Below are 26,459 nucleotides of genomic sequence, written 5' to 3'. Positions count from 1 at the left end.
AAAGAAAAGCCCAATTATGGAACCCAACATTTGAGAGGGTGATAATTAAAGATCAGAGGCATAGGTTTGAGTATGTCAGAGGGCATCATTTTATTTACTAATGTCCTTAATTCTGAAATTATATGCAACCCTAGAATTTGAAAAAAAGGAAAAAAAAGCAACGCATACTAAATATTAAATGACCTACTACTTTACTGGAGACATTACTCCAAGGGATAATACAGAAAATAAAGTTTGGAAGTGGATTTAAACTAACTGATGCTATAATTGGTTGCCTTTTAAAAGAAGAGATGCTTTGGAAATTGTCTCGAGGGCTGCTATACCCTGCCTCTTAAACACACTTTTGTGTCATTATTAGTGTTGCACAGGCTAATATCTTGGAATATTGACAGAAACTTCCTGGTTGAGTACAGCAGAAGAGACGGAAAGCAGGCATTTGGACCTTAGACTGGACTTTAGACAGGGAGTTGTTTGGCTGCAGGAATGAAGAAGCAATACAGTTCAGCAACAGAATGGCTAAGAGAGAAATGTGGCAAAGGCCAGCAGGGAGAGGTTTAACGTGCTGTAACATATTTTTCCCTGTAGGCAGGTGGAGCCCAGCAGCTGTATATCCAGGAAAAGGATATTCAGAATCCAAGTCAGAGCCAGTGGTGATTGGATAGAGGCACCATAACAACTAGCCCAGCAGTCAGGGCATGGGACCCAGTTTCTTGGTGGTGTGGCAGAGGAATGAATCATCACAAATGCTCTGTGGTTCTCAACTGGGAGCAATTTTGCCCACTAGGAACATTTGTTGAAACTTGGAGACTTTTTTCTTTTTATTGTTAATGTTAAGAGTGAGCAAGGGCACGTTGGCATCCAGTGGGTAGATGTCAGGATGCTAAACATCCTACAATACACTTAACCCCACAGCAAATGGTTATCTGGCCCAAATATCAATAGGAGTGCTATTGATATTTATTGGGCCTAATCCAGCTCTACGCTGATTTCCAAGGCAAAAGTTGGACAGAGAACAATAACAATAAATCCAAACTGGATTATAAGGTGGCAAGCAGGTGTCAGCACAAACTCAATTAAAAAGAGATCAGGACGGGCCTCACAACAGTTATGAATCAGTCCCACGTTCTCAGGTATTGGGCCAGCACTCCTAGGAGACAGAGTGGAGGAGAAGGAAAAGCAAACCCACCTTCAATTCAAAACAAGTTTTGTATTCCTGACTTCCTTGTTTGTAAAATGGACATAACAATTCCAGATCATAGGGCTATTGTGGCGACCACAAGAGGTAGTGTATCTAAAACGCCTTGCTCAGTACTTAGAACATCATGGCACTAGGACAGCAAGAAAGTGGCTACACCAAGCATATAATACAGAAGTGACATATGCTCTTGGCAAATCAACAAAAGATCCTGTGTCTAAATCTAATGAACAAACTCTGCATCACAAAATTGCTAAATAAATAAATAAATCTCACGACCATTTTTTTGTAAAATAATATTCATCTTATTTGGCTGCATTGGGTGCTGAGCACCATTTTCTCCATTTGACACTCTGCTGCTGGCTTTCATTGTCCTGGACTTGCATGCTTTGCTTTTAGATCTCTGGCTCTTCTCAAATTTAGTCTTAGGCTCTGTATTTAGGTATGCTTTCTATTTTATTATACTCAGGCCTATCTCTTCCCCTTTCCTAAATACCTCTTTCTAAGTAATGGCATGTACTCATCTCATGGCATTATTTACCACTGATAGCTCCACTCCAAATATTTCTTATATATTCCAGAAGCACTGCTAGCTCAGTAGCTCCAAACCAATTACATAAAGCTTTTTTTTTTTTTTCTCTCTCTCTCCTGTGCTCCTTTTATATTGGGAAATAGCATCACTACTCATGCAGTTATTCCAACTAGGAACCCAGAAGACATACTTGATTCTCCCCTCTCTTGCATTCTTCACGTGAGTGGCATTAAATTCTTTGTACACTAACTGCTAAACAGCTCAGGTATCTCATTTAATCCCCACTGCTGCCACACTCTAGCTCTCTCTTCAAAAATCTTTCATGTGGATTATTGCCACAGTTTCTGACTTATCTCTCTCGGCCACCCATCTTTTTCCATTTTCTTCTGATGATGATGATTTTCTAAAATGTTTGCACTCTATTTAGATGGTTCTGCATTATCCTTAGGACAAAATTCAAATTCCTAACATGGGCAACAAGTCTCTGACTCTGCCTGCAGCCTCATTTCCTGTGATCCAGGCAAACAGATCTTTCTGTTTCTGAAGTCCTGCTCAGAGGGCACTTGCTATTCTCTTTGCATGGAACACTTTCCTTCATTCTCCCAGGCCCTCACAATTTCCTAACTTGTTTTTACAGGTCTTTGTTCAACTATTAATTCTTCCAGACAGCCTTCGCTGGGTACTCACCACCATTCCTCTCAAAGCTAAAGTCGGCACCCTGCTTCTCTGTTCCTACAGCAGTTACCACACTGCATTGTAACTGCTGCTCCCTCGTCTGTCTTCCCAGCTAGATCTGCACAAGCTCCAAGAGGGCAGAAATGGTGTCTCTCTTGCTCACTTGGAAACCCACTGCCCAGCATACAAGTCAATGAATAAAAGATTTCCGATAAAGGAATAGCAAAACCTAGTTAACGTCTCATCAACCAGAAGACAGGAATGCTATTGTTCATATACAGGGGTGGGCAACAGTAAGTTTATAGTTATGAATTGGAGAAACACAGTTAATAAATCTATTGTAATAACCGTATCTTTTTCATACATACTGTAGACCTGCTTTTGCCCAACCCTTATATTGCAGAATTCTGCTGTCATGCCTATAAAGCATCAAAAAGTTCTAAGTCAATTTCAGTTAAAAATCTGCCTTCTCAGTGGCTACATTGCCCCCTGTGGGACCCTGGAGTCTAAAGCATAGGCCCAGTGAATCCTCACCGCAGTAAAGCTATTATACAACAGTAGAGAAAGTCTGCCTTTCAGATCAATAATTCTAAACATGAAGTAGGACTGGGAAGATGGCTCCTCAACTCTCCCTCTGGGAGAAAAATACAATTTCTGAAGTGTTTTGGATCAACAAGAGTGCCTATATTCAGCCTGGTTGTTTTAAATGCTTGACCCAGTGCCAGACACATAGTAGGCACTCAACTGTAAACATTTGTTTAGATAAATGATTTAAAATTCAGGATAGACTCAACATCTCTTTTTCTTTAACACTATTCTTACTTTTCTGTATTCACAGAGTTACAATATATAGCAGATTTAGTTTCTCAACAAGTTATATATGACATTTCCAAAATTCTCAGGTACTTCCATAGCAAATTTATTTGAAATATTATAAAGATGTCAAATTGTACAAATTTAAGGCATTTACTCTTTAAACTTTTTTCATTAGGTTTTTAGTAAAATAGTTAAAGATTACATAATCAGATTTAATTTGTTTTTACTTCTGAGGTAGGTAACTATATATCATAAAGTTGTTGCCATCTATGAACAAGTACTGATCTATATACACAGAGGTGACTTCTAAACCTTTATAGCAATGGGAGAATGTGTATTCTTTTAAAAGGAAAACTTATAATAAAAAAGGGATAGTGTATACATAAAAGTTCCTTCTACATTTAGAGCAGCAGTCTGGTTACCATTTCATAATCATCTTCTATACAAGTAGGAAGTAAAAGATTAGAAAGTTTATCTTAGTTAACCTCTAACAAAAGAAGATTTATAAAAGCATTAATCACAAGGCATTTTGTTCAGCATTTTACTGTTATTCACTGCCTCATTGTGAACGTTTGTCATGGACATAGTTCCTTGTTAACCAAAATTGGACCACTCTATTCTTTAAGAAGCCCTTTCTTTTTGTTTTTAAGAAGGAATTCTGTGAGTTGGATGGAGATAAAATGAGGTGTGCTATGAAATATAGTGCTTAATATTCCAAAAAAATATGTAATTAAGACTGATAAGATTAAAATCATTTTCCATCGTGGCTGTTCATATGCCATATGTTTAGTAGTTCCCTATATGGAAACCCTTAGGTCTAAAAGAAGCATATAGCTCACTATAACCCTCTTAAAGTTTTCATTTAACCAACAAACCAACAAATAGAAGGTTATCTGGTGCTTGAATTCAAGGCCAGCGACACAGTGAGGGCCTGTGGGTCAAACACAATGAAGTCACCACGGTGAAGTCCAGCTTCCCTGGCCCTGAACTCGCCGCACATAACCACAGTTAACATACTCTTTCTACACAGTTGGTAGCAATCAGATACATATTTAATGTGGTTTCATTATAGCCTATAAATGCTGGCAATAGAATAATCTCCCCAGGGTATTCAGTGAATAATAGAGAGGAGAAAATGGTGAGCGCATTTAGTACATGCACCCTCAACCTCATGATAAAAGGCACCATTTCTCCCATCCAGCACCTGTTGTCATAGCTGCTTTAATTACTCTTCATTGTAGTCAGCAGTCTGAAATATTTATCATGGAGCCTATAATTTCTCAAATCCAAAACCGACATCTACCCAAGTGCTACAGGAACTGATGTATTTCATCCACCCCTCCTATTTCTGGACTTTACTCGCAACATCAAAAGTGCTAAACACAATACCTTCCAAGGAGCTTCATATGATTAAAGAATTAGTGCAATAAAAGATGGCAGGATGCTCACAGCTATGGACATTGTTAACCTACTTAATTACTACAAATTATTTTAATGACTTTAATACACAACTTTTAAAATTAAGATAAATGCTATCACAGCACCAGACAATTTTCTGGAATGTTCTTTCTTTAGAAGAATTTTGTTTAGCATTATTACACATTGTTGTACTAGTAAGTACTCAAAAGTTAGAGCATTGTTTTGTTTTTGCTTTTGTCTTTTGAGCATTTCTTTTAACTTATTATGAGCCTTGCCTGTAGTTAATTCATATCAGTGATATTTAACTCTATTTACAAATATTAATCTTTTAAAGAAAACCATTTATTTTTAAAGGACTATTTCAAGTAAGAATAAATTCATTTTATGTTTGTTCTCTAGCCAAATGGTGAAAAATAGTGGCAACTTCAGAGGAACCATCTTATATACATTCTGCAAATGAGTGTGAACTTTTTCTACCAGTTACACTGCCCTGAACAGAAGGACTACAACCAACTTTTTTCCTGAATGACAAGTCTGAACCACCTCTCAAAACCTGAACTTGAATATACTTAGAAAGGGGGGGGCGGGGGGAATACACACCAGATGAGCCAGGCTGATAGGGGTTTTTGTGGGGGTGTTTTGTTTTGTTTTGTTTTGTTTTGTTTGTTGTTGTTGTTTAATGCTTGCCAGGTTTGTAAGAAAAGGGTGAGGTTCTCTAAAGTCAATAGAGTCTGTGCCAAGGCGGCAAGAAAGTACATGTTGTACCTTCCTTACATTGTGACTTTACACTTTCACACAATTCTATTCTCTGATCCCAGAACAGATCTAAGGAAAAGACTAGACCCGTGGGGACCTCTGGGTATTATCTAACACCTCTGAAACTGCTGTGAACGCTTGGCAAGACTGGGGGACACCAGGAGACTTTGGCTTTCTTCTCACCAACTCTGTAGTCATGGGTGGTTATGATTGCCCCCAATCACTGTACTTCAGACTCTTTCCTTTGCTAGAAGCGAATTGCTGCCTTCACCTCACTTTTGATGATGGCATTTATGAGAAAATAAAACCTGGAAAGCATCTGGTATTTGATGCTTCATTCTGAAAACCAGGCCTGGGAATACATAAGAATGTAGAACAACTATAAAAATTATGCTAGCTTTACTATCTATACTAATAAAAGAGTAATATGCTAATTAGACCAGGAGACCTTCAGGGAGACCTTCTGGACAAAGCCATGGTGTCGGAGCCAAGGCAGAGACAGTTAGAGGTGATCAGGTCAGGAGGGGAGGGCAGTTGGGGATGATCAGGCTGACGGGGGGGGTGGGAGCAGTTGGGGATAAGCAGGTCACGGGCGGGGGGTGTCAGCTGGGGTTGAGCAGGCTGGCAAGGGGGGCAGTTGGAGGTGAGCAGGCGGCAAGTGGAATAGTTAGGGGCAATCAGGCAGGCAGGCAGGCAGGTGAGCAAATAGGAGCCAGCAGTCCCAGATTGCGAGAGGGATGTCTCAGAATGGAGAAGGTGCAGGCTGGGCTGAGAGGTAACCCCCTCCACCTCTCATGCATGAATTTTGTGCATCAGGCCACTAGCTTTAGTAGATAATATAATATAGTTAGGAGAGTGAAAAGTTACTTTAGCTGTGTAACTAACTGCCAACTAACAATCAGCATTATTCCTTTCCCTCACTGTGTGGTGCAATGGTTTATTTTATTTTTGTTTCTATTGATTGGGTTTAAACTATAAATTAAGTCACATTAAAGAAGGAAGTTTAAAATATCATAGCCTAAGTTAGAGTTCCTTATCACAATTGGCATTTTGAGCTGGATTGACACCTGTTCTCTGGGGGTAAAATCACACCACTTAAGGACCACTGGTCTCAGGCACCCCTGAACAGAGTGTTCAGCCTTGAATAGTTTTAAATGACCTCTCTTGACAGTGGCCAGGGGGCAAGCAATCATTGGGCTGTAAAGAATCTGTGACATTCAGCTTTCTCTTCATTTTACTCTTTCTCTTTCCTATTTTTTCTCTCCCACTTTTCACTCTTTTCCCTTTTTCCTCCATTTCTTCTTTTCCCATTCCCTCCCCCCCCTTTTTTTTCCCTCTCTCTCTTTCTTTCCTAAAAAATGCAATCCAGAATCCATGAATTGGAACTGAGGAGATCTGTGTCCACAGTGGGGATGGTGGGAGGATAGGATGAGGAGAAGGAAGGGGGTTTGTGAAAACCCAGAGTAGAGTGTGATAGCCTAGACTGGAGCACACTCATGTGCGGTGGGCAAAAGCAGCAGCAACGTAAGATTGGCTACATACAGGGAGATTGCTCAAATAAACATATAAAAACTGATGGAAGCCAGGTTTCTCACTGTCAGAGATGCGAGTTACAAATACAGAAGGGGAGAAACTGAATTGAACCCTGTGGTGTTAGATTGACATTAAAATTATGGTAATGAAATCATGGTTTTGAATCTATAATATTGATATAAATATAGATATGAGTGTGTGTGTGTGTGTGTGTGTGTGTGTGTGTGTGTATTCTCTAGCCCTGGCCATTGAGAAATTCCAGAAGCTGCAACCCTCAAATAGCAATTTATACACCTAGGGGCCAGATACTGCTTTACTGCTTTTTAAATGTCATTCTTCACTATGAGGAGACAAACCTCTTTGGAAGAATGGCTGATTCCGAAGGCTATAGCCAAGAAAATACAAGATGAACCTAGAACATCTTATTGGGCCAAAAATTAAGAAAGTTATTTTAAAATGATGACATTTCACTGAAGGAAGCTTAAAGGCACAGGACACTGGTCAAATCTGGCACAATATTTGCAACAAAATAAGTAACACTGACAAATTGCAACTCATTGAATAAAACAGATCCACGAGTCCATAATGATCTATAATAGCAAAAGCATAATATGCTAATTAGACCGGACTTCCTTCTCTCCTTCCAGACTTCGAGGGAAATTCGGGTCCCTGGTGCCTGCTGGTGGCCAAAGGGAAGCCCAGGTCCTGAGTGCTAGAGGGAAGCCTGGGTCCCGGGGCCCGGAGGGAAGCCAGTGTTGGCAGCCAGGGGAAGGAAGGCCTACTCCTGCATGAATTTCATGCATTGGGCCTCTAGTATAATACATAAATGAAAATACTTTTAATTGGATGAGAAACAGAATATTTACACTAACTCAAAGGAACTCACAAGAAAATAGTTATGAATTACAGAGTGAAGTTCAATGTTGTTTTATTAAAAATAGGATTGTTTTAGTCTAGAAGAAAGCTATCTTTGGTAATACAATTCCTTTAAACACATTGATCTATTTGTTTCCCATCAGTTTCATGTACCACTGACCATCACTTGTGTTCTTTGAGACACAGTTCTCAAGCACACTGTATTTCCTTTCTTTCATCTCAACCCCACTCCCTCTCTCTCAACAGTGGTGGTTACTTTGAGGCCTCTGACATAGCAGGCCTGGGTGGGAAGGCAACAGCCTTAATCTAATCTTCACTTGAAGTCTGATTCATTCTAACTGGTAATTATTATAGGCATTTTTATTGTGGTAAAATATCCATAATATGGCATAAAATGTACCCCTTGAACCATTTTTAAGTCTGTGTACAGTTCAGTGGCATTTAAGTACATTCAATTTGTTTTATAGACTATTTTTGCTGAAAGCCTGTTTCAGACTTATCTCCCCTTTTTTATATTAATTTTTAAAACTTTTATCTCTAAACAGCAATGTATATACGTATATCTAAGGTGTACAATGAGTTCATATACATATACCTGGTGAAATTACTATAGTAATCACTTCAGACTTAACCACTTAATTTAGTAAACAGAAACGACTGAGTCCTCAAACCTGTACGACCTATTTATTGGACACTCTTTCTTCCCTTTGAGCTCTACTTGAAACCTAGTCAGTTCTTGTCTGAGCTCATCTCTACTGTCTGCTAATACATTTTGAGTGAAGAAAACAATACATGCAATATTATAGCAGAAATAATTACTACAAATACTGCTTTACCAAATGTCTGTATTTCACCACGTTCCACAGATATTGAGTATGCACACTGTGGGACTTGTTTGAGCCAATGAGCCATTTATTTTTTTTTCTTTTTAAATATATTTTATTGATTTTTTACAGAGAGAAGGAGAGAGGGATAGAGAGCTAGAAACGTCGATGAGAGAGAAACATTGACCAGCTGCCTCCTGCACACTCCCTACCGGGGATGTGCCCGCAACCAATGTACATGCCCTTGACCGGAATCGAACCCGGGACCCTTCAGTCCGCAGACTGACGCTCTACCACTGAGCCAAACCGGTTTCTGCCCAATGAGCCGTTTCTGAACTAAAGCATTGTGAGCCAGTACATGGCCCTCTTTCACTATCTTCCCTCGCAGCAGAAACCTGGAAAATATGTGTTGCAGATGACAAAGTCTCAGCGTGCAGGTCTCCTCACTGCTTGGAATCATGGCCTTGCAGAGTGAAAAATGTGCATTTATATATGAAGCCATTGAGATTTTTGTTGGTGGTTTGTTATCACAGAACAAGATGGTCAAATTTGACTTATGTAAATATCCTATTTTTAAAAATCATTCAAAGCCAAATAATACATTTGTCCATTGAAAGAGAACTGTAAGAAAATATAATAAGGATTATTGAAAATAGTGGTAAAATAGTATAAAAGAATTTCTGCTTTGTCTGTATCCTTTTAACAATGCTAATATGTTTGGATAATACCAGCATAATTTACTTTTAAAGAACAGTATTAAAATAAATAACAAAGTAAAAATAAATGTAAACTTGTGGCATATTTGAATATCTTCAAGTTTTTTCCCCAAAAGGTTTCTGCCAATTCACATTTCCATAAGCAGTGTGAGAGAGTATGTCTTACCCCTTTCTTGCTAATGCTGGCTATTTTTAAAAATAATTTATAAACAACTAAAAGGGTATTTGATTTAATCTGTGTGCCTTGGATTGCTTGTGAATACCTCTTCAAATACCTTTTCACATATTCATTAGCCATTTTAATTTATTTTTATGAGTTACATTGGTGTCTTTGTTCATTTACATATTAGATTTCTAGTAATTCTATTACTTTAGTACAAATAGTTTTGTGGGTTTTTTTTTTACTTTGTCATTTCATTTTATTTTCAAATTCAAAGGTTTTAAATTGTTTTAGTAATGGCCAAAGCCGGTTTGGCTCAGTGGTAGAGCGTCAGCCTGCGGATTGAAAGGTCCCAGGTTCGATTCCGGTCAAGGGCATGTACATTGGTTGCGGGCACATCCCGGTAGGAGGTGTGCAAGAGGCAGCTGGTCGATGTTTCTCTCTCATCGACGTTTCAAGCTCTCTATCTCTCTCTCTCTTCCTCTCTGTAAAAAATCAATAAAAAAAAAAAATATTTTTTAAATTGTTTTAGTAAGATTTATCATTTTTTTCCTTTTATAAAGTCTTCTTTTCCTTTAGACTTAAGAAAGCCTTGTGGAATCCAGGATTATATAGGTATATAATTCACTCTTAGTTTTAATGGGATATTTTTGGGATATTTTTATGGTTAACATTGAATTGATCTGAAATGTATATTGCAATTATAACATAATAGGAAATTTTAATAAGGTACTTTTCAAATCATTAACCAATCATCTCAGCTCCATTTCCTGCATTAGTCTGGTATAACATCCACCCCCTTTCCCCCCGACTGATTCTCAATGCTATATAAATTGGTGGGTGCTCTAATCTGTTCCATTGACCTATCCCTTTATTGTTATTCCATTATAACACATAAATTACTTTAACTCAGTAATATGTCATTTACCATATGAGATAAGCTCTTCCTCTTTACCTCCTATACCCACGAACACTCCAAGTAATCAACTTTTCCAAAAATTTCATAGTTACTACCACCACCCAGTTATTTTTCAGATACATTTTAAAATTTGGTTGTTAAAGTCCAAAAATAAACTCCCATAGAAATGTTGAGATTCTATTAACTATTTTTCTATTATTAATTTGTTCATTTCATCTTTAGTCTCATTTATCTTAATTATTGGCTGGGTGTTTCTTTTGTTCTTTTTCTTCTTTCGACAGAAAAATCATGAACATCCTTTCAATCTATACACTGCCATTTTCAATTTATTCATTCATTCAACTGCATTTATTAAGCCCCTGTTTCAGGTATGGAAAATACCTTAATGGCAAAGCCTTTGCCTTATGAAGGTTACATACTAGTGGAATGAGGTGGACAATAAAAATATATATAAATAAATCACATTATTTAAAGTAATAACAAATTATCTTCTCTCTAATGTTATTCTAAAATATTCATTGTTTCATTAAATGCTGCAATCAATATCCTTTAGCATAAATGCTGCAATCAATAGCCTTTAGCATAAATCTTCTTTAATATGTACATTTATTACCTTATTATAAATTTCCAGCAGTGAGGTGCTAGTTCAAATGATATACACAATATGTGTTGCCTACAGGTAATTTCCCTTCAAATTGTTTGTAGTAATTTACACACCCAACAACAGATCTACTTTCCTCTCTCTTGCAAAATCTGAGTATAACATTTTAATCTTTGCCAGTCTAATGGGCAAAAGAAGGAATTCATAGTGTTTCCATTGTACTTCTTTATTTTTTAAATGAGGTTAGCACATATTTCCTTATGTTTATTTTCTCCTTATTACAAATGAACTGTTCAGATTGTTCATCCACTTTGCTATTAGAAGTCTTTGGCCAAATTTTTAAAATATATATTTTATTGATTTTTTTACAGAGATGAAGGGAGAGGGATAGAAAGCTAGAAACATTGATGAGAGAGAAACATCGATCAGCTGCCTCTTGCACACCCCCTACTGGGGATGTGCCCACAACTAAGGTACATGCCCTTGACAGGAATCGAACTTAGGACCCTTCAGTCCACAGGCCAACACTCTATCCACTGAGCCAAACCGGTTAGGGCTTGGCCAAATGTTTTTATCTGCAAGTAACAAAAGCCTTTCTGAGCCCCAGTTTAAATACAATATGAGGAAGAGTTCACAGAAAGGGTTCCAGTGGACTCAGGGGACCTGAGGGCAAGAGAGGCATCCTGGTCCCCTGGAGTTTGGACGAGTGTCTGTGTCTGACAGCCAGCAACCTTCTTTCCCCGGGGTGAGGGTGTGGGCATGAATAAACCATTGCCCAGTATCACATATTTTTTGTTCCTGTTTTTTTTTTAATTTCTTTATTGATTAAGGTATTACGTATGTGCCCTCACCCCCCTGTTGCCTGTGTCCATTGGTTAGGCTTATATGCATGCATACAAGTCCTTTGGCATGTATGGTTTTCACTTTTTCTCAAAGATCATTCATAACAGTTCTGCATAAGGGGGCGTCTGTCCCAGCCAGCATAGTTAGGTGCATCCAGAGCATGTTTCTTTACAAAAGCCTCCTCATTAATGTGTTTTTATTTCTCTTATACTCACCCTCTCTTTAGATGAGTTAGAAATATAAAGTAGGAGGTAAGCATAATTATCAAACTATAGAACTGGATGTAATTTTAAAAATCATGTAGCACATTTCCCAAAACTTTCATGATAAATAGATTTAGGCCTAAAGAGGCTAAATAATTGTCTTAAGGTTTTATTCCAAGAAACTGAGCAGAACCAAGCCTCAGTTCCTCTGCTTTCTCAGTCCTATGCTCTTTTCCCAATGTACCAGGACTTGTGATTTTACGTATATTAGTCTATTCAGATTTCTTATTTACCAGATTGTCTTAAAAAAAAAAAAACTGGCACAACAATCTTCTTACATGGTGAATTGTTTATTATATAACATTATGAAGAGTTGTTAGCTTAATATTTTCTATTATATTTATATTAGCAAGTATCTACCTGCATAACTATGACAATTAGAGTTTATTCACCACCTAAAATCTAAAAATATTATCTCTGGAGGATTGTGGGTGTTTATGTTTCCCAATCTAATTTCAAAATTACAATCATTCAATGATTTTTATAGCTGAATTAAAACCTACCATACCATTTTTTAAATTTAAATAATGTCGTAAAATTCCTTGAGTGGCACTTATCAGGCATAAATCAATTGTCTGAATTATTCAGTTTTACTTCATCCCACAATTTTTTGCATGTGCTTGTTAATAGTTCTGTTGGCCATATGGAATGCCTAAAAAGTTGTTGCAGGTTATGACACAGAGAACATCTGTAGTCTTGTGTATAAAACATGCCTGGTGATTTGGGTTCTTAAATATTTCAGCATTTAAATCTCACATTGACAAAGATGATTTTCTTCTGAATAATTTTATACCCTGATAATATTTAATTTTGTAACATAGTTAAATAGAACAGCAAGTTATCTTCACGTTGCGGAAAACCACTTTTATTAGACTAAGATTATAGCATTTTGATTAAAGGAATATACTTCATAATATATTTATGAAAGCAAAAACTCACATTTTTGTGAATTTAACTTTCAATTGCTTATTTGGGTGAAGAAATAAATATTTTAGATTTTCATGGACCACCTTTTTTTTTTTTTTGGAAATGTTGTTACTGTTATAGAAAAATCATCAAATTTTTTCATATGTCGTAAAATTTAACCAACATCTACACCGGACACTCTTATCAAGCATAAATTATCTTTACAGAGTGTATTCTAGCATGCAACTAACCAATGAGGCTTCTGGAGACCCTTATTTATATTTTGTATTACCTAAAATTTCTATTTTCTCAATAAAAACTTGCATTTTGATAAAATATCATTTTTTATCAATTATGAGGTTTTACTGCTACTTCTCTTCACTTTAAGTGCTTGAATGCAAGCTTGAGCCTCTTAAACACATACTTGGGATATATATAGGCATTTTAAAAAATAGTCACTTGGAAATTAGGCTTCTTCTAGGTTCTTTCACAAAAACAGGAGGGTTTGGATACTTCTTTGAGCACCCAAAACTGGACTCATTTCCTGCAAGTTCTTACATCTTACTTTATAGTGTTGGGTTACCTAACATTGGTTTAGTTGCCCGTGGACTAAGATAAAAAAGCAGAGAGGATTTCACACCATGGCCATGCAGCCTAAATGTCCTGCCATTAGAGAATTTTTCTGACCTGTTTCATGACAATAGCCCAGTCCTTCATATAATATATTTTCCTGTGTATGTTTTTAACAAATGAATCCCTAGGCTTCTAATCTGTGAGGGCTGAACTGAGGCATTTAGTGTCACGTACTGTTCACTGGTATAATGCACTGATCTCTTTATTGGACAGGCTAAGTGATTTTATCTCTCAGCTTAGGAGATCCATGCTGAATCAGTGAGGATGTCCAAATGCATACATATATACAAGACATTCTTTCAAATCACCACAAATTGAAAATTAAGTTAAATTATATTAGTTGCCTTTCTCTCCATTGCATATAAGTGTGCAATCTTAAAATTGAAAAGGATTTCATTACAACAGTGCTACAAATTCTAAATTACAGAAAAATATTTGCATGCCTGTTATAAAAGTGAAAAGACAGTAGGTAGTCAGATGCCTTTAGCATGTCTAGTATTTTGAGGACCATGCATGTGAAAAATGAAGTAGTGAGGATAAAATAGATTTTTCCAAAAGAGGAATTGAAATTTATACTTCCAATATAAATTTTTCATGAATCAGAATATAATATTTTTGCTTTTAATGATTTAACATTTTTTCTAACTTTGTTTGCTTTCTTGGCATGCCTTTTTTCATCTGAGATTTCAATTTAACCGTTGGTGTCTCCTCCCCCCGCCCCACACCTCCCCATACGCCCCCACCCCCGCCTGCCACATAATCAGATCTTTTAGGGCAAAGAATATGCAGTGCTATAATCAGAAGATGAAATAAGTAGTCTAAATTTGGGACACTCTCTCTGTAGTTTTTGACACTGATACGGTATTTTTATTTATAAAATACTTACCTAGAGATTTACTGGTTTGTGAATCTACTTTCAATGGTTACAAAATGTATGAAGGAGAGAACACTGTTTAAATGTTTTGGGGGAGGAGAAGAGATAAACCAAAGAACTTATACTGGTATACCTACTAGGGTCCCAGTGCATGAATTCATGCACCTAGAAAGGAACTGTGGGCTATGAGTCTGCAGTAAGCACAGGGGTGGATCTCAGCCCATCCTCTGCACCCCCACCCGGCCCCTCCCACCACAGCCCCCTCCCACTGCTGCCGCTCCCACACACTGAAGGTGCGGCCCCACTCACAGTGGCTGAAGGCACTGAGCGATTGGGGGCCAGTGTCATCAGCAGGTGCAAGTGGCAGCTGCTGCCCCCATCACCCCTCAGGAGTCGGGGGCGGGGGAGGTAGAGAAGCCCTCAGGGGCAATTAGGGCCAGCAGCCGCCACTCGTACCCACTGATAGCGCTGAGCAGTCCTGATATTTGGTGCGAGAGTTGGCTGCCTGGCCCAATCTCCCCTTAGGAGCAGGGGGAGGTGGAGAAGTCCTCAGGGGCGATTGGGGCCGGCAGCGCTGCTCACACCAGCTGACAGTGCTGAGTGATCTGGGCGGAGCTGGGAGCCGGCAGTGGGTACGAGCGGCAGCTCCAGCACTGGCAGTGGGTGCAAGTGGGGCTGGCGCTGGCAGGAGGTGCAAGTGCCGGACAGGACCGTGGCGTGTGGGAGCAAAGAATTTTCAGTAACCACCAGAGGCTCACCCCAATGACAGCGGCCAGCACCCCAGCCTTGGTCTGGCACCACCACTCACCTGCTCCACCATCCCACCTCAGCCAACGCCCGCCATGATCCGCACATGCCCCCTGGTGGTCAGCACACGTCATAGTGACCAGTGGTTCAGTTGTTCCGTTTGTTCTGCTGTTTGATCTATTTGCATATTAGCCTTTTACTATAAAGAATATGCATAGCCCATGGACGCGGGCAATAGGGTAGTGAAGACCTGGAGGAGGTAGGGGCTGGGACCATGGTGGTAAAGTGAAGGGGGGAAATGGGAGATATCTGTAATGCCATCAACAATAAAAAATAAAGTAATTAATTTAATTTTTTTGTGTCTAAATGTTTCAGGCCTTGCCATGCCTGAAAGGAAAGAGAGTGTTTGGAAAAGAGTATTCTCCTTATGTAGGTAAAAACCAATGATATACTTAATGATTCACTCATTAGCAAATTGTTAGCAACTTATTTACAGGAATTTCCAAGCAGAGTCTTGTAGCATTGTGCAAAAGATCCTTGGAGGAAGTAACAAGTATTATTTTTCATCTTTATTTACAAGATGGACTTAGTAATATCCAAAAAGAGTGATTGCCTCTTGTAGTAACCATTTGAATATACCCAAACTACTCATTGTTATTTCTCTTCCCCTGTCTAATTAATGGCCTAAAGCAACAAAGAAGTGTATGAAATATAGAGGCCTTGGTTTTTCTACATAAATGTGTATATTAAAATGATTCAAATTCTTAAGATGGTGCAAAGTCTTAAACTATAATCAGTTATTTCTTCATTGTCCACTTCAATTACCCAGAACACCTGTCATTTACTACCTATTTATATATCACTCCTATTCCAGGCACCTTTTTTTTTTTTAATATATATTTTATTGATTTTTTACAGAGAGGAGGAGAGAAGGATACAGAGTTAGGAACATCGATGAGAGACAATCATCGATCAGCTGCCTCTTGCACACCCCCCACTGGGGATGTGCCCGCAACCAACGTACATGCCCTTGACCGGAATCGAACCCAGGACCCTTCAGTCCCCAAGCCGACGCTCTATCCACTGAGCCAAACCAGTTTCGGCTCCAAGCATCTTTTTTAGTGTTTTACAAATACGGATTCCTTTTAATCCTCAGAACAACTCTATTAAGAAGATTCTGGTTTATATCCCCATTTTATAGTTAGAAAAACTGAGGCATGATGAGGTAAAGCACCTTTCCCAAATACTGGACTATTGGTGGCAGACCCTGATTCTACTCAGGCCCTGTATCTGCAGTCTGTGCCCTGAGCCTTCTCCCATGTAGCCTCTGAGATTCTCTATTATTCCTTCTTAAGCTCCTCCCTGTATCTGAGAGCATGAAATTCATTGATCAATAAATGAGAATTTCTTTATCGGAAGATAAAATAAAATAAGGGAGGGTGAGAACACAAGATGGAAAGTCTCTGATAGAACCACAGATGCACACTAGGACTCTCCTCTTCATTGAATGGTAAGAATAAAATCCCACTTGCGACACTTGCAATCACAGCCCAATGCTGGTGTTTACTGGAGGTAATAAATACGGGCTATAACTTCACACCTAGGAAACCTGCAGAAATCAGCATTCCTATGGAGATAACATGGTTCAGAGGAGGGTGCCATTGGTAAATGCGGAACAAAGGGCTTGGGTTATATCACGGAAATGTGGGAAATTGGACTCTTTTGCCAGGATTCATATTGCCCTAAACTTGAGACCAGAGATTAGAATAAAATAAGATTAAATGCAGTAACCATAAAATGAAGATAACAATACCAACCTATATCTCAGAGATATTGTCCATGGTCACCAATAAAATAATTATAAGCAAGGGAAAGACATTCTCAAGTAAATTGGAAATAGATGTCTTTTAATAATAATAAAATTTGCAAATAAAATCAATGCTTTCCCATTTTAATGAGGAACCAAACAAAATTTTAAATATATACAACTATAAATTTAGTGGCTGTTTTTTTCTATATGTAGTTCAGATAACATGAAGGATAATCATAAATGGATTTAGACTGATATAGCTATATGTTCATGAAACGAAGTGATTATAGCAAGTAAAGCATTGAGCCTGAATCCAAAAGAAGAAATTTTTGTGAAAACTATGGTAGTCACATGAGCTCTGGAAACCTGAAAAAGTCTATGTGCATCTCCAGAAGTATTTACTGCAAAGAGATGCACAGGAATGAGGGTCTGAAGTCCACTGAGTGTCTACTACTACCTGCACCCTTGTCAGATAGGATTCCTAATTAACTGCTCTGGTGATCCGTTAAGTCTCAGTCACACACGACAGTTAGATGTGTCTATAAGAGATGCAAGTTGATTAGCAACGTGATAGCAGGAAAAGCGTCCCCTACAACTGATTTCAACAAAGCTCTTCTCAGGAAACAGGCCTTTCTGGCTTTTTAGTTATAGTCTAAAGCCAGGGGGGACAAGAGCATTTACTCCACAGTTATTAATCCTTTATGGTGAGGGTTATTCCTAAATTCCAACATTTACCACTGGTGATTTTGTTTAAAAAGAAAGGTAATTTTGTTTGCAAGTTTTATATAGATATTTATGTGAACTGAAGTTGATGGAACCAAAAGAAAACCCATTCTTTATATGTTGTAGAGTTTCCTTTCTGAAAATGGCATCTTTTACCTTTGTCTTACCTTTATTTATTGGCATAAACAGAAAAGTAAGGATTTTCTACGGTGCATTTTAAATTTCTTGCACTCAAACTTTTCTCGTTAGTGATCTTTAATAAGATATTTAAGATTAGAAAGTTAGCAGTCTTTGACAAATTTAATTGTTCAGTTCAAATGTTTATTAATCATTTATTATGTGTATGATACACAGATGCTATTGAACACATGGAGAAGATAGAATCCTTTGTGAGATTTAAAATTTAATGAGAAATAAAATAAAATCAAAAGCTATGTAATAGCATAATATGTGCATATTGAAATACCACAGGACCAGACTAAGAGATTCTAAAGCAGGTGACTTATTTGTACATTAATGTTTGAGAACCACTTTTCTAAGAAACTGAGTTATCATAGTAACTTTTATACTCCACAGATCATTGATATGGTTTTCCAATAATTAAAACAACTTCCCAAAATAAGTAAGGTTTTATTGACATTAATAAATTGCATTTTCTTAGTGGTATATTTTTTTCCCAGTGGTAGAATTTTTAATAAGTTTGATGGGAACACAAGCCAGAATAGAATTTAATATTATCCACAGATAATCTTCATGCCAAGAGTATCTGAGGCAGTGTCGGGTAAATGACTCAACAAAGAATTCAGTGAAGAAATAGAACTGTATGAATGTGAGACCAGGGATGGCGTCATGATAGATATGCACCACCAAGACTGACTTGGCAAAAAAGGGAAAGAAAGGATTTTCCAAGTGGGAAAGTACGTGGGCAAGGCCTAGGCAAAGCCTTGAAGATGAAACTACCCAGGGAACAGAGGGGAACAGGGGGTGTGGGGCAGGGAGGAATTCAGAGTGACAATTCTAGATCTGAAGAGCAGCATGACATTTACAATACATATATTGTACATATATACACACAGGTATAATGTCTTCATTTATTTATATCTTTAACAAAGAAACCAGACAAAGTCACTGATTTGCCAAAACATCAGGAATAAGTAGGGTGCTTGTTAAAACAAATTTTTAGGCCCTACCTCATATGTGATAAGTGCTGGGAGTGGGGCTTGGAATATTTTTTATGAATTCTCTCCTGGTTCTGTTGCTTTGGCATGTTTGGAAATTGTTGGAATTCAAACTCTTCCAGCTTTTAGGTTTTAAGATTCTGAGTTTAGGGAAGCAAGCAGAATTCTGGGACTTAAAATTTGATGCAATTTTGATAAGATTTTTAAAAGGAGGTTGAGGCAAATTTATATTTTTAAAAAGCTAAAGAGGTCATATATATTCTAGATTCCACAGAAAGCCAAGGTCTGTTAGAAATTTTACCATTCAGCCTGGTAACTTTTTAAGGGAAGAAAGAACATACTATAAAATTATATTGTTTTGTTTATTTTGGATATTACTGGAAGGAATGAATTAATTTTATTTTTTCCAAAGTTTGAAAAATATATATATCAATGCTATTTCATTACATGTCATCTGAAATTTATATATATTTTGGTACACTAGGTTGTATATGTTTTGAAACATGTATCTTCTACATAATACTGTGTATGTATATTTCCTGAAGACTTGTATATAGCAATTATATTGAGTGCTTCATAAACCATACTCTACAAAGCTAGACATGATTTTGTCAGTGAAAATGTGATTTAATGAGTGCTGCCTTCAAATGGCATTCTCTACTGGATGTCATGGAGATATGCAAATGAAGTTGAAGACATTGTCCTCATTCTCAGGGAATTTACAATATAATAGGGAGACACATGCAAATGAAAAGCTATAACAACACATGCAAAGATGACATGAAAACAGGTACAAATTAATGTAACAGAAAACATCAGCACTCAGAGAAATGGAATAATGGAATGATCAGTGTGAAGTAGAACTATTCAAGTGGGCTCGATGAAGAAAACTTATCTTAAATGGATGTTTGATAGGAGCACAAATATGGATTAAGAGGCAAATAGTGGAAAAGATGTTCTATTCAGAGAGCATGACAAGACCTCTGGAGAACAAAGGGTTAGAAGAAAGAGTAAGCAATTTAAAATGATTGCTGAAAGATATAACTCTTGTGCTTAAATAATAAAAATATAGTATGTAACTCCTTTTGATTCCGTTTAGGGTAGACCCTTATTCATCAAATCATCTATTTTCCATTTTTTGTAGAATAAGGAAACCTGTTACCAAGGACTCCATGGAACTTTATTTCTTTTTTCCCCCAGGGAACTTTCATTGTTTGAACAGCCACTGAAAACCAGAGTGTAAAGATATTGATCTAAACAGGAGATAGAGTTTGGCCTAAGATGAATACTTTTAAAAGTTTGAAGACTGCCGATAATACCTTAAAAAATATAGCTGCATTCCTTTTACAGTGGGATCAGCATTGCAATGATCAGTTCTGAAAGCATAGATAGCAGTTCTAAGTTAAAAGATTATTTCAAAAATAATCTTGGAGACTCAATATAAAGTATAGATATAACCATGTTTATAATTATTTTCTATGTTCATTATAGAAATCCACATTTTTATTTTACAAATAAAATAGCAGTGGAAATAGTTGAAGATTTAGTAATCTCATAGACACTCTCCCACCTCATCTGCTGCTTTCCAATATACTTATATTAATGTTATTGTCGTAATTGGCTGGTTAATATTAATAAAGGAAAGAAAGCAAAAGGCAGTCAGACACTGTAAGCATGGTCTGAAGGGAAGCTTCACAAGGAAGCTACAGCTTCTCATTGAGTTATTCCTCCAAGAGGGTTAACACCTACTTTTTCGGCCCTCCGGTACCAGGTTGTGGGTTTGGGGAAAGGAATAGGACAAAGGGAGCGGCAGGCACATGTGCAGAAGTTGGGGTGATGCAGGAGAGGTGCTTTCTGGTCAGTGGAGCCTGGAGAACAATGGCATGGCTAGGGGGGTGGACCCCATCAGAATCTTGGAAAGTTAATTGGTTCGTTTGAAGAAGTTCTTGGTTAAAATCCCCAAAGAATGAAGACAGAAGAAAAGCAGTCCAGGGATGGAAGTCACTGACAACACCTTGCCACAACAGCAGTCAGCAGCTCTGTATCACCGCAGGTTGCCCAGGACCAAACCAGAGACGGTCTGACCTGCATTACCACCATTTGCCCACCATCCAGAACTGAAATATCATTGCTGACATGCACACACAAGGAACTGTTTGACATTGAAATTGTGTCTATAAAGAACTGGTGGCCCAGAAAGAAACTCACTACAGACTGATTCATATGCCTTTCAGCATAACGATTATTGCTTGTCTCATTTTTTATTCTTATAAGTAAATTTCCAGTAGGACATGATCTCATTCATCTAGGGGAAATGGTGAACAACATAGACTGACGAACAAGAACAGACCCAGAGATAAGGAGCCATGGGTCAGACTGTTGGACCTCAAAGGGAGGGTGGGGATAAAAGGGAGAGATCAACCAAAGGACTTATGTGCATACATATGAGGCAAACCAGTGGTCGAGGACAATGTGGGGGGAGGGGGGGGCATCAATGGGGGGGGATCGGAATGGGGGCTTGAGGACAAATATGTGATACCTTAATCAATAAAGAAAAAATAAATAAATAAATAAATAAAATAAAATAAAATAAAATAAAATAAAATAAAATCCCCGGAAAATTGTCTCTCTCTTGTTCTATGTTGCTCTGTGACCAGAACTCGCCCAGGTGTTCATCATTCTCTCTTCATCGCCATGTGACCTGAGCAGCAGCATGGCCTGTGGTAATACTAATATGGAGCGGGAACTATGGGCAGGGGCCTTTATTACGGCCCTGCTGAGACAGGGCTGGACTTCTCACATGGTAGGTCACAGGGAAAAGGCACATTGGAAATTCATCCTCCAGTGCGAGTCTCGGGAAATTCTTTTCCTCACAACATCACAAGAATCCCACTTCCACCGGCAACATTACAATTGTTTTGTTAGACCAGCAGTCAGAGTTACAGAACTGTGAGTATGTAAGTACTGTTTGCTGCCAAGTATACTACAATTTAAATTGATGTTTCATATTATTTTCCTAGTTAATATTCTTTTTGTGGGTATGGATTGTTACAAGCCAATCTCTAATTTTACCCCAAAATTCAAACAGACCTGGCAAAGCATTTTTCTGCTACTTCAGAGACTCTATCCTGAAGATGTCAGTTCAGCTCCGCATTCTCCTACTCCAATACAGAGGGGCTGCTCTCAAAGTCTGGTACACAGTCATGTTGACAATTCCCTTCACAATGTCTTTCCCTCTTTTTAGGGCTCTGTCTCTTCCTTTTCCTTGCTGTATTGCCTTGTGTCAGTGTGACATATCCTTAATTGATTCCTGGGAGGGGGGAAAGAAAAATGGGTGGTCACTTTTTGAGAGCCCGAAAGTTTGAAAATAGCATTATCCCCACACTTAGTTGAGTGGGAATCACTTTTTTTTTTTTTTTAATTGTGAGGGTATAGCTCTATTTTCTTTATATTTCTGTTTTGCTCTTGATGTATCTAATGCCATTCTTACTCTTGATCTTTTATTCATGATCTGTTTTACCTTCAGGAAACTTTAGGAATATTTTTTCTTTATTCCTATTCTGAATATTTATGACAATATGCCAACATAGGTTTTCATTATATTAGGCACTTTTCACAGGAAGGAGTTCAAATTTCAGTACTTCAAGATATTTTCTCTAGGTCACTCAGTTTTCTATACAAAATTCTAGGCATAAAGGAAGTGACTAAGAATGCTATAGTTCAGCATGAAGACTTTCACTAAATACCATGTTTTCAGCCTCTTACCTCCTCCTATACTCTTAAATGCCAGATGTTCCCTAGTCCTTAATAAAACTCTCATCTGCTGACTATCTCTCTTCTTCCCTTCCACTCTCTCTAAAAAAATCAGTGGAAAAATATATTTTCTTTTTTCCTGTTGCATTTTTTTAAATTTCATTAATTACGGTATCACATATTTGTCCTCAACCCCCCAATCCACTCCCCCACCCCTCCTATTCATGCCCACACCCCCCTATTGTCCTCGACCACTGGTTAGGCTCATATGTATGCACATAAGTCCTTTGGTATTTTTCACAAAATTTTCATCTGCTGAGATATGCAAAAGGGTCTACAGTTATTCTCCATACCTGGTGCCTACAATTAATACATCTCTTATAGGTTCTGCCTCTCACATGGGCCTCAACCAGGGCCAGGGGTTAAGGCTGCAATCAAGGTATATGTCCTTGACCAGAATCAAACCTGGGACCTTTCAGTCCACTGTCCAATACTCTATCTACTGAGCCAAACTGGCTAGGGCTGACTGGTCCTTTCTTATGTTGTTGATGGTCTCACCAAATTCCTTGAAGTGCTCACTAAGTTCCTTGAAGTTCTCAATAGAGCATCCTTCTATTATTTTAAACTCTGTATCTATTAGTTTGCTTCCTTCCACTTCACTTAGGTTTTTTCTGGAGATTTCTCCTGTTCTTTTATTTGTAGCATGTTTCTTTGTTTCTGCATTTTGGCTGCTTTCCTGAGTTTCTTTCTATGTATTAAGTAGATCTGCCAGACTTGGTAGAGTGGCCTTTGCCACAACCTCCGCAGTGGGGTTCAGGATCTGAAGGAGGGGCTGACACACAAATGAAAAAGCTATACAAGAAATATGAATTTAGAAGGCATTGGGGGCCAGGTGGAGCCTCTTTCTTGAAGAGACACACCAACTTCTGGGTCCTGTTTGCTTTTTATTCCCTTGAATACAACCTAAGTACCATATAGGTCCCTAAATAGTGCCTGGTGTTCATATACAAATATAATGGCATGCTAACTATTAAAAGAATATCTACCTTTATATAAGTGGTTGATCTTGATCATTTCTCTGATATGTTAAAAAAATAAATAAATAAAAGCATGTAATTTACTTTCCAAATTTTAAAGGATTTTCTAAACACCTTATGTTTTCATTATATATAGAAGTCTGACTTGACAGTTTTCTTTTAGTGTCTTAAAAATGTTGTTCCATTGTTTTCAGACACCATTGATTCTGATTAAGTCATTTTTCTTTTTCCCCTATATATAATGTGTCTCTTTTCTCTGGTAAGATCTTTTTTACCTTTATTTTTAAACAATTTGATTATAATGTGCCTACGTGTAGTTTGCTCTGAAGTGAGATTCTTAAATCTATAAATTAAGGTATTTTGAGCCATTATTTGTCATATTTTTTTTCTACCTCAAATTACCATGTTAAACTTTTTTGCTAATGCCCCACAGATATTGAGGCTTTATTCATTTTTTTTAACCTTTTCCTCCCTGTTCTTCTGATTGTATAGTTTATGTTTATCTATCTTCAGTTTCACTTATGATTTCTCTGTCACCTCCAATTTTCTGCTAAACTTCCTGGATTTTTTTATTTCAGACATTTTACATTTATAATTTACTTCTAAATTTCCTAATGGCTCTTTTTCATAATTTCAGTTCTATAATTATAAATGGTTCTATTTCCTGGCTGATATTTCTTATTTGTAGCTCATTATAGTCATACTTTCCTTTCTGTTTTTAAACACAGTTATACTGGTTATTCTAAAATCCACATCTGATAATTCCAACATCTAGACCATGTAAGAGTCAATCTTTATTTATTGCCCTTTCTTTTGAGTAATGGTTGCATTTTTTGTATATATTTTTTTTCATGTGTCTGGTAATCTGTACTTGTATTCTGTGAGTGATATATTGTATATATATTGTGTGTACATATATTTCCATATATATATATATATATATATATATATATATATATATATATACTGTATTTTGTGGGTGACATATTGTAAAGATCAGATTCTTATATTCTAAAGAATTTGTGTGTGTGTGTGTGTGTGTGTGTGTACTGCTACTGTTTTAGTAGGCCCTTAATTTGGCTTAACTCAAACTCAAAACTCTGTATCCCTGTGGAGTGAAACAGCTGAAGCTTGATCAATTATTTTAGCCTTACCTACTCCAGACATGAGCCCTTCAGGCACCAGTCAGAGATAGTGGCAGAATTGGGGGTATCTTCTGTTGATTTTCTCCTTTCCTGTGATTTCTTCCTCTATTCATTTTCCAAAACTGCCATAACAAAGTATCACAAACTGAGTGGCTTAAAACAGAAATTTATTCTCTCATAGTTCTGGAGGCTAGAAGTCCAAAATCAAGGTATCTGCAAGGTTAGTTTCTTCCAGAGGTTCTGAGGGAGGACCTGTTCTATGTGTCTTTCATAGGTTCTGGTGGCTGCCAGTCCAAGTTGGCATTGCTTAGTTTCTGGCTGCATAGTCCAGTCTCTGCCTTCATCTTCACATGGCTATTTTCCCTCGATGTGTGTCTGTGTCGATATTTTCCTTTTTTAGGGGTAGCAAGATGGCCGCAGAGACGGTGGAGCTGCATAAACTGAAGCTTGCTGAACTAAAGCAGGAATGTCTTGCTCATGGTTTGGAGACCAAGGGAATAAAACAAGATCTCATCAACAGGCTCCAGGCCTATCTTGAAGAGCATGCTGAAGAGGAGGCAAATGAAGAAGACGTACTAGGAGATGAAACAGAGGAAGAAGAACCAAAGCCCATAGAACTGCCTGTTAAAGAGGAAGAACCCCCTGAAAAAAACTGTTGATGTGGCAGCAGAAAAGAAAGTGGTAAAAATTACATCTGAAATACCACAGACTGAGAGAATGCAGAAGAGAGCTGAAAGATTCAATGTACCTGTGAGTTTGGAGAGTAAGAAAGCTGCCCAGGCAGCTAGATTTGAAATTTCTTCAGTTCCCTCAAAAGGCCTGTCATCTGACACCAAGCCTGTGGTTAATTTGGACAAGCTAAAGGAAAGAGCCCAAAGATTTGGTTTGAATGTCTCTTCAATCACCAGAAAGTCTGAAGATGACGAGAAGCTGAAAAAGAGGAAGGAGCGATTTGGAATTGTCACAAGTTCAGCTGGAACAGGAACCACAGAGGATACAGAGGCAAAGAAGAGGAAAAGAGCAGAGCGCTTTGGGATTGCCTGATGAGAAACTCTTAATGCTTTCTGTTCTTCAGTGATTTCCATCTCTGACTCTTCTTGGTCACATATATACCTAAATACACAGTCATGTGCCAAGGTGCTGCCTCACAATGAAAGAGCATGTACCCCAGGTACATCCATGAACTAAGCAGCAGTTTGTCTTACTGCTGTTCCAACTTTAAGGTTGTTGTTGTTTTGTTTTGTTTTTTAATTATTATTTTGCTTGTTAATAAAAGTCAGGAAAAAAAATATTTTCCTTTTTTTTATATGGATCCTTCCTATAAGGATCTTAATTACATCTGCAAAGATTATACTTCTTAAAATGGTCACATTCACACATTCAGGATAGATATGACTTTTGTGGGGACACTATTCAACCCAGTATATTATAGTTCCTCACTTCCCAGTTCCTGTGGCAGCCTCATACTCTGTCCTTTAAGTCTTCAAGCCATAGAGACTGCAGATATAAGTGTTGGTGCTCCTTA

General features: G+C 37.7%; 1 protein-coding gene across 1 annotated transcript in view; it reads left to right on the top strand.

Annotated features, from left to right (window-relative positions):
• The window catches only part of LOC311629289 (SAP domain-containing ribonucleoprotein-like), a 406,030-nt gene extending 379,808 nt beyond the window's left edge, over positions 1–26,222 (top strand). The window contains 2 exon segments of the mRNA XM_084897276.1: positions 25,335–25,581; positions 25,583–26,222. Of these exon segments, the coding sequence (XP_084753402.1) occupies positions 25,345–25,581; positions 25,583–25,978 (633 nt within the window). The 5' untranslated portion in view covers positions 25,335–25,344 and the 3' untranslated portion in view covers positions 25,979–26,222.
• Positions 26,223–26,459: the final 237 nt, after the last annotated feature.

This window comes from Pipistrellus hanaki, assembly GCF_964339955.1.
Source record: "Pipistrellus hanaki genome assembly, chromosome: 1".
Classification (NCBI taxonomy): domain Eukaryota; kingdom Metazoa; phylum Chordata; class Mammalia; order Chiroptera; family Vespertilionidae; genus Pipistrellus; species Pipistrellus hanaki.
The sequence above is the reverse complement of the archived record's forward strand: the minus strand, read 5'-3'. Positions and strand labels throughout refer to the sequence as shown.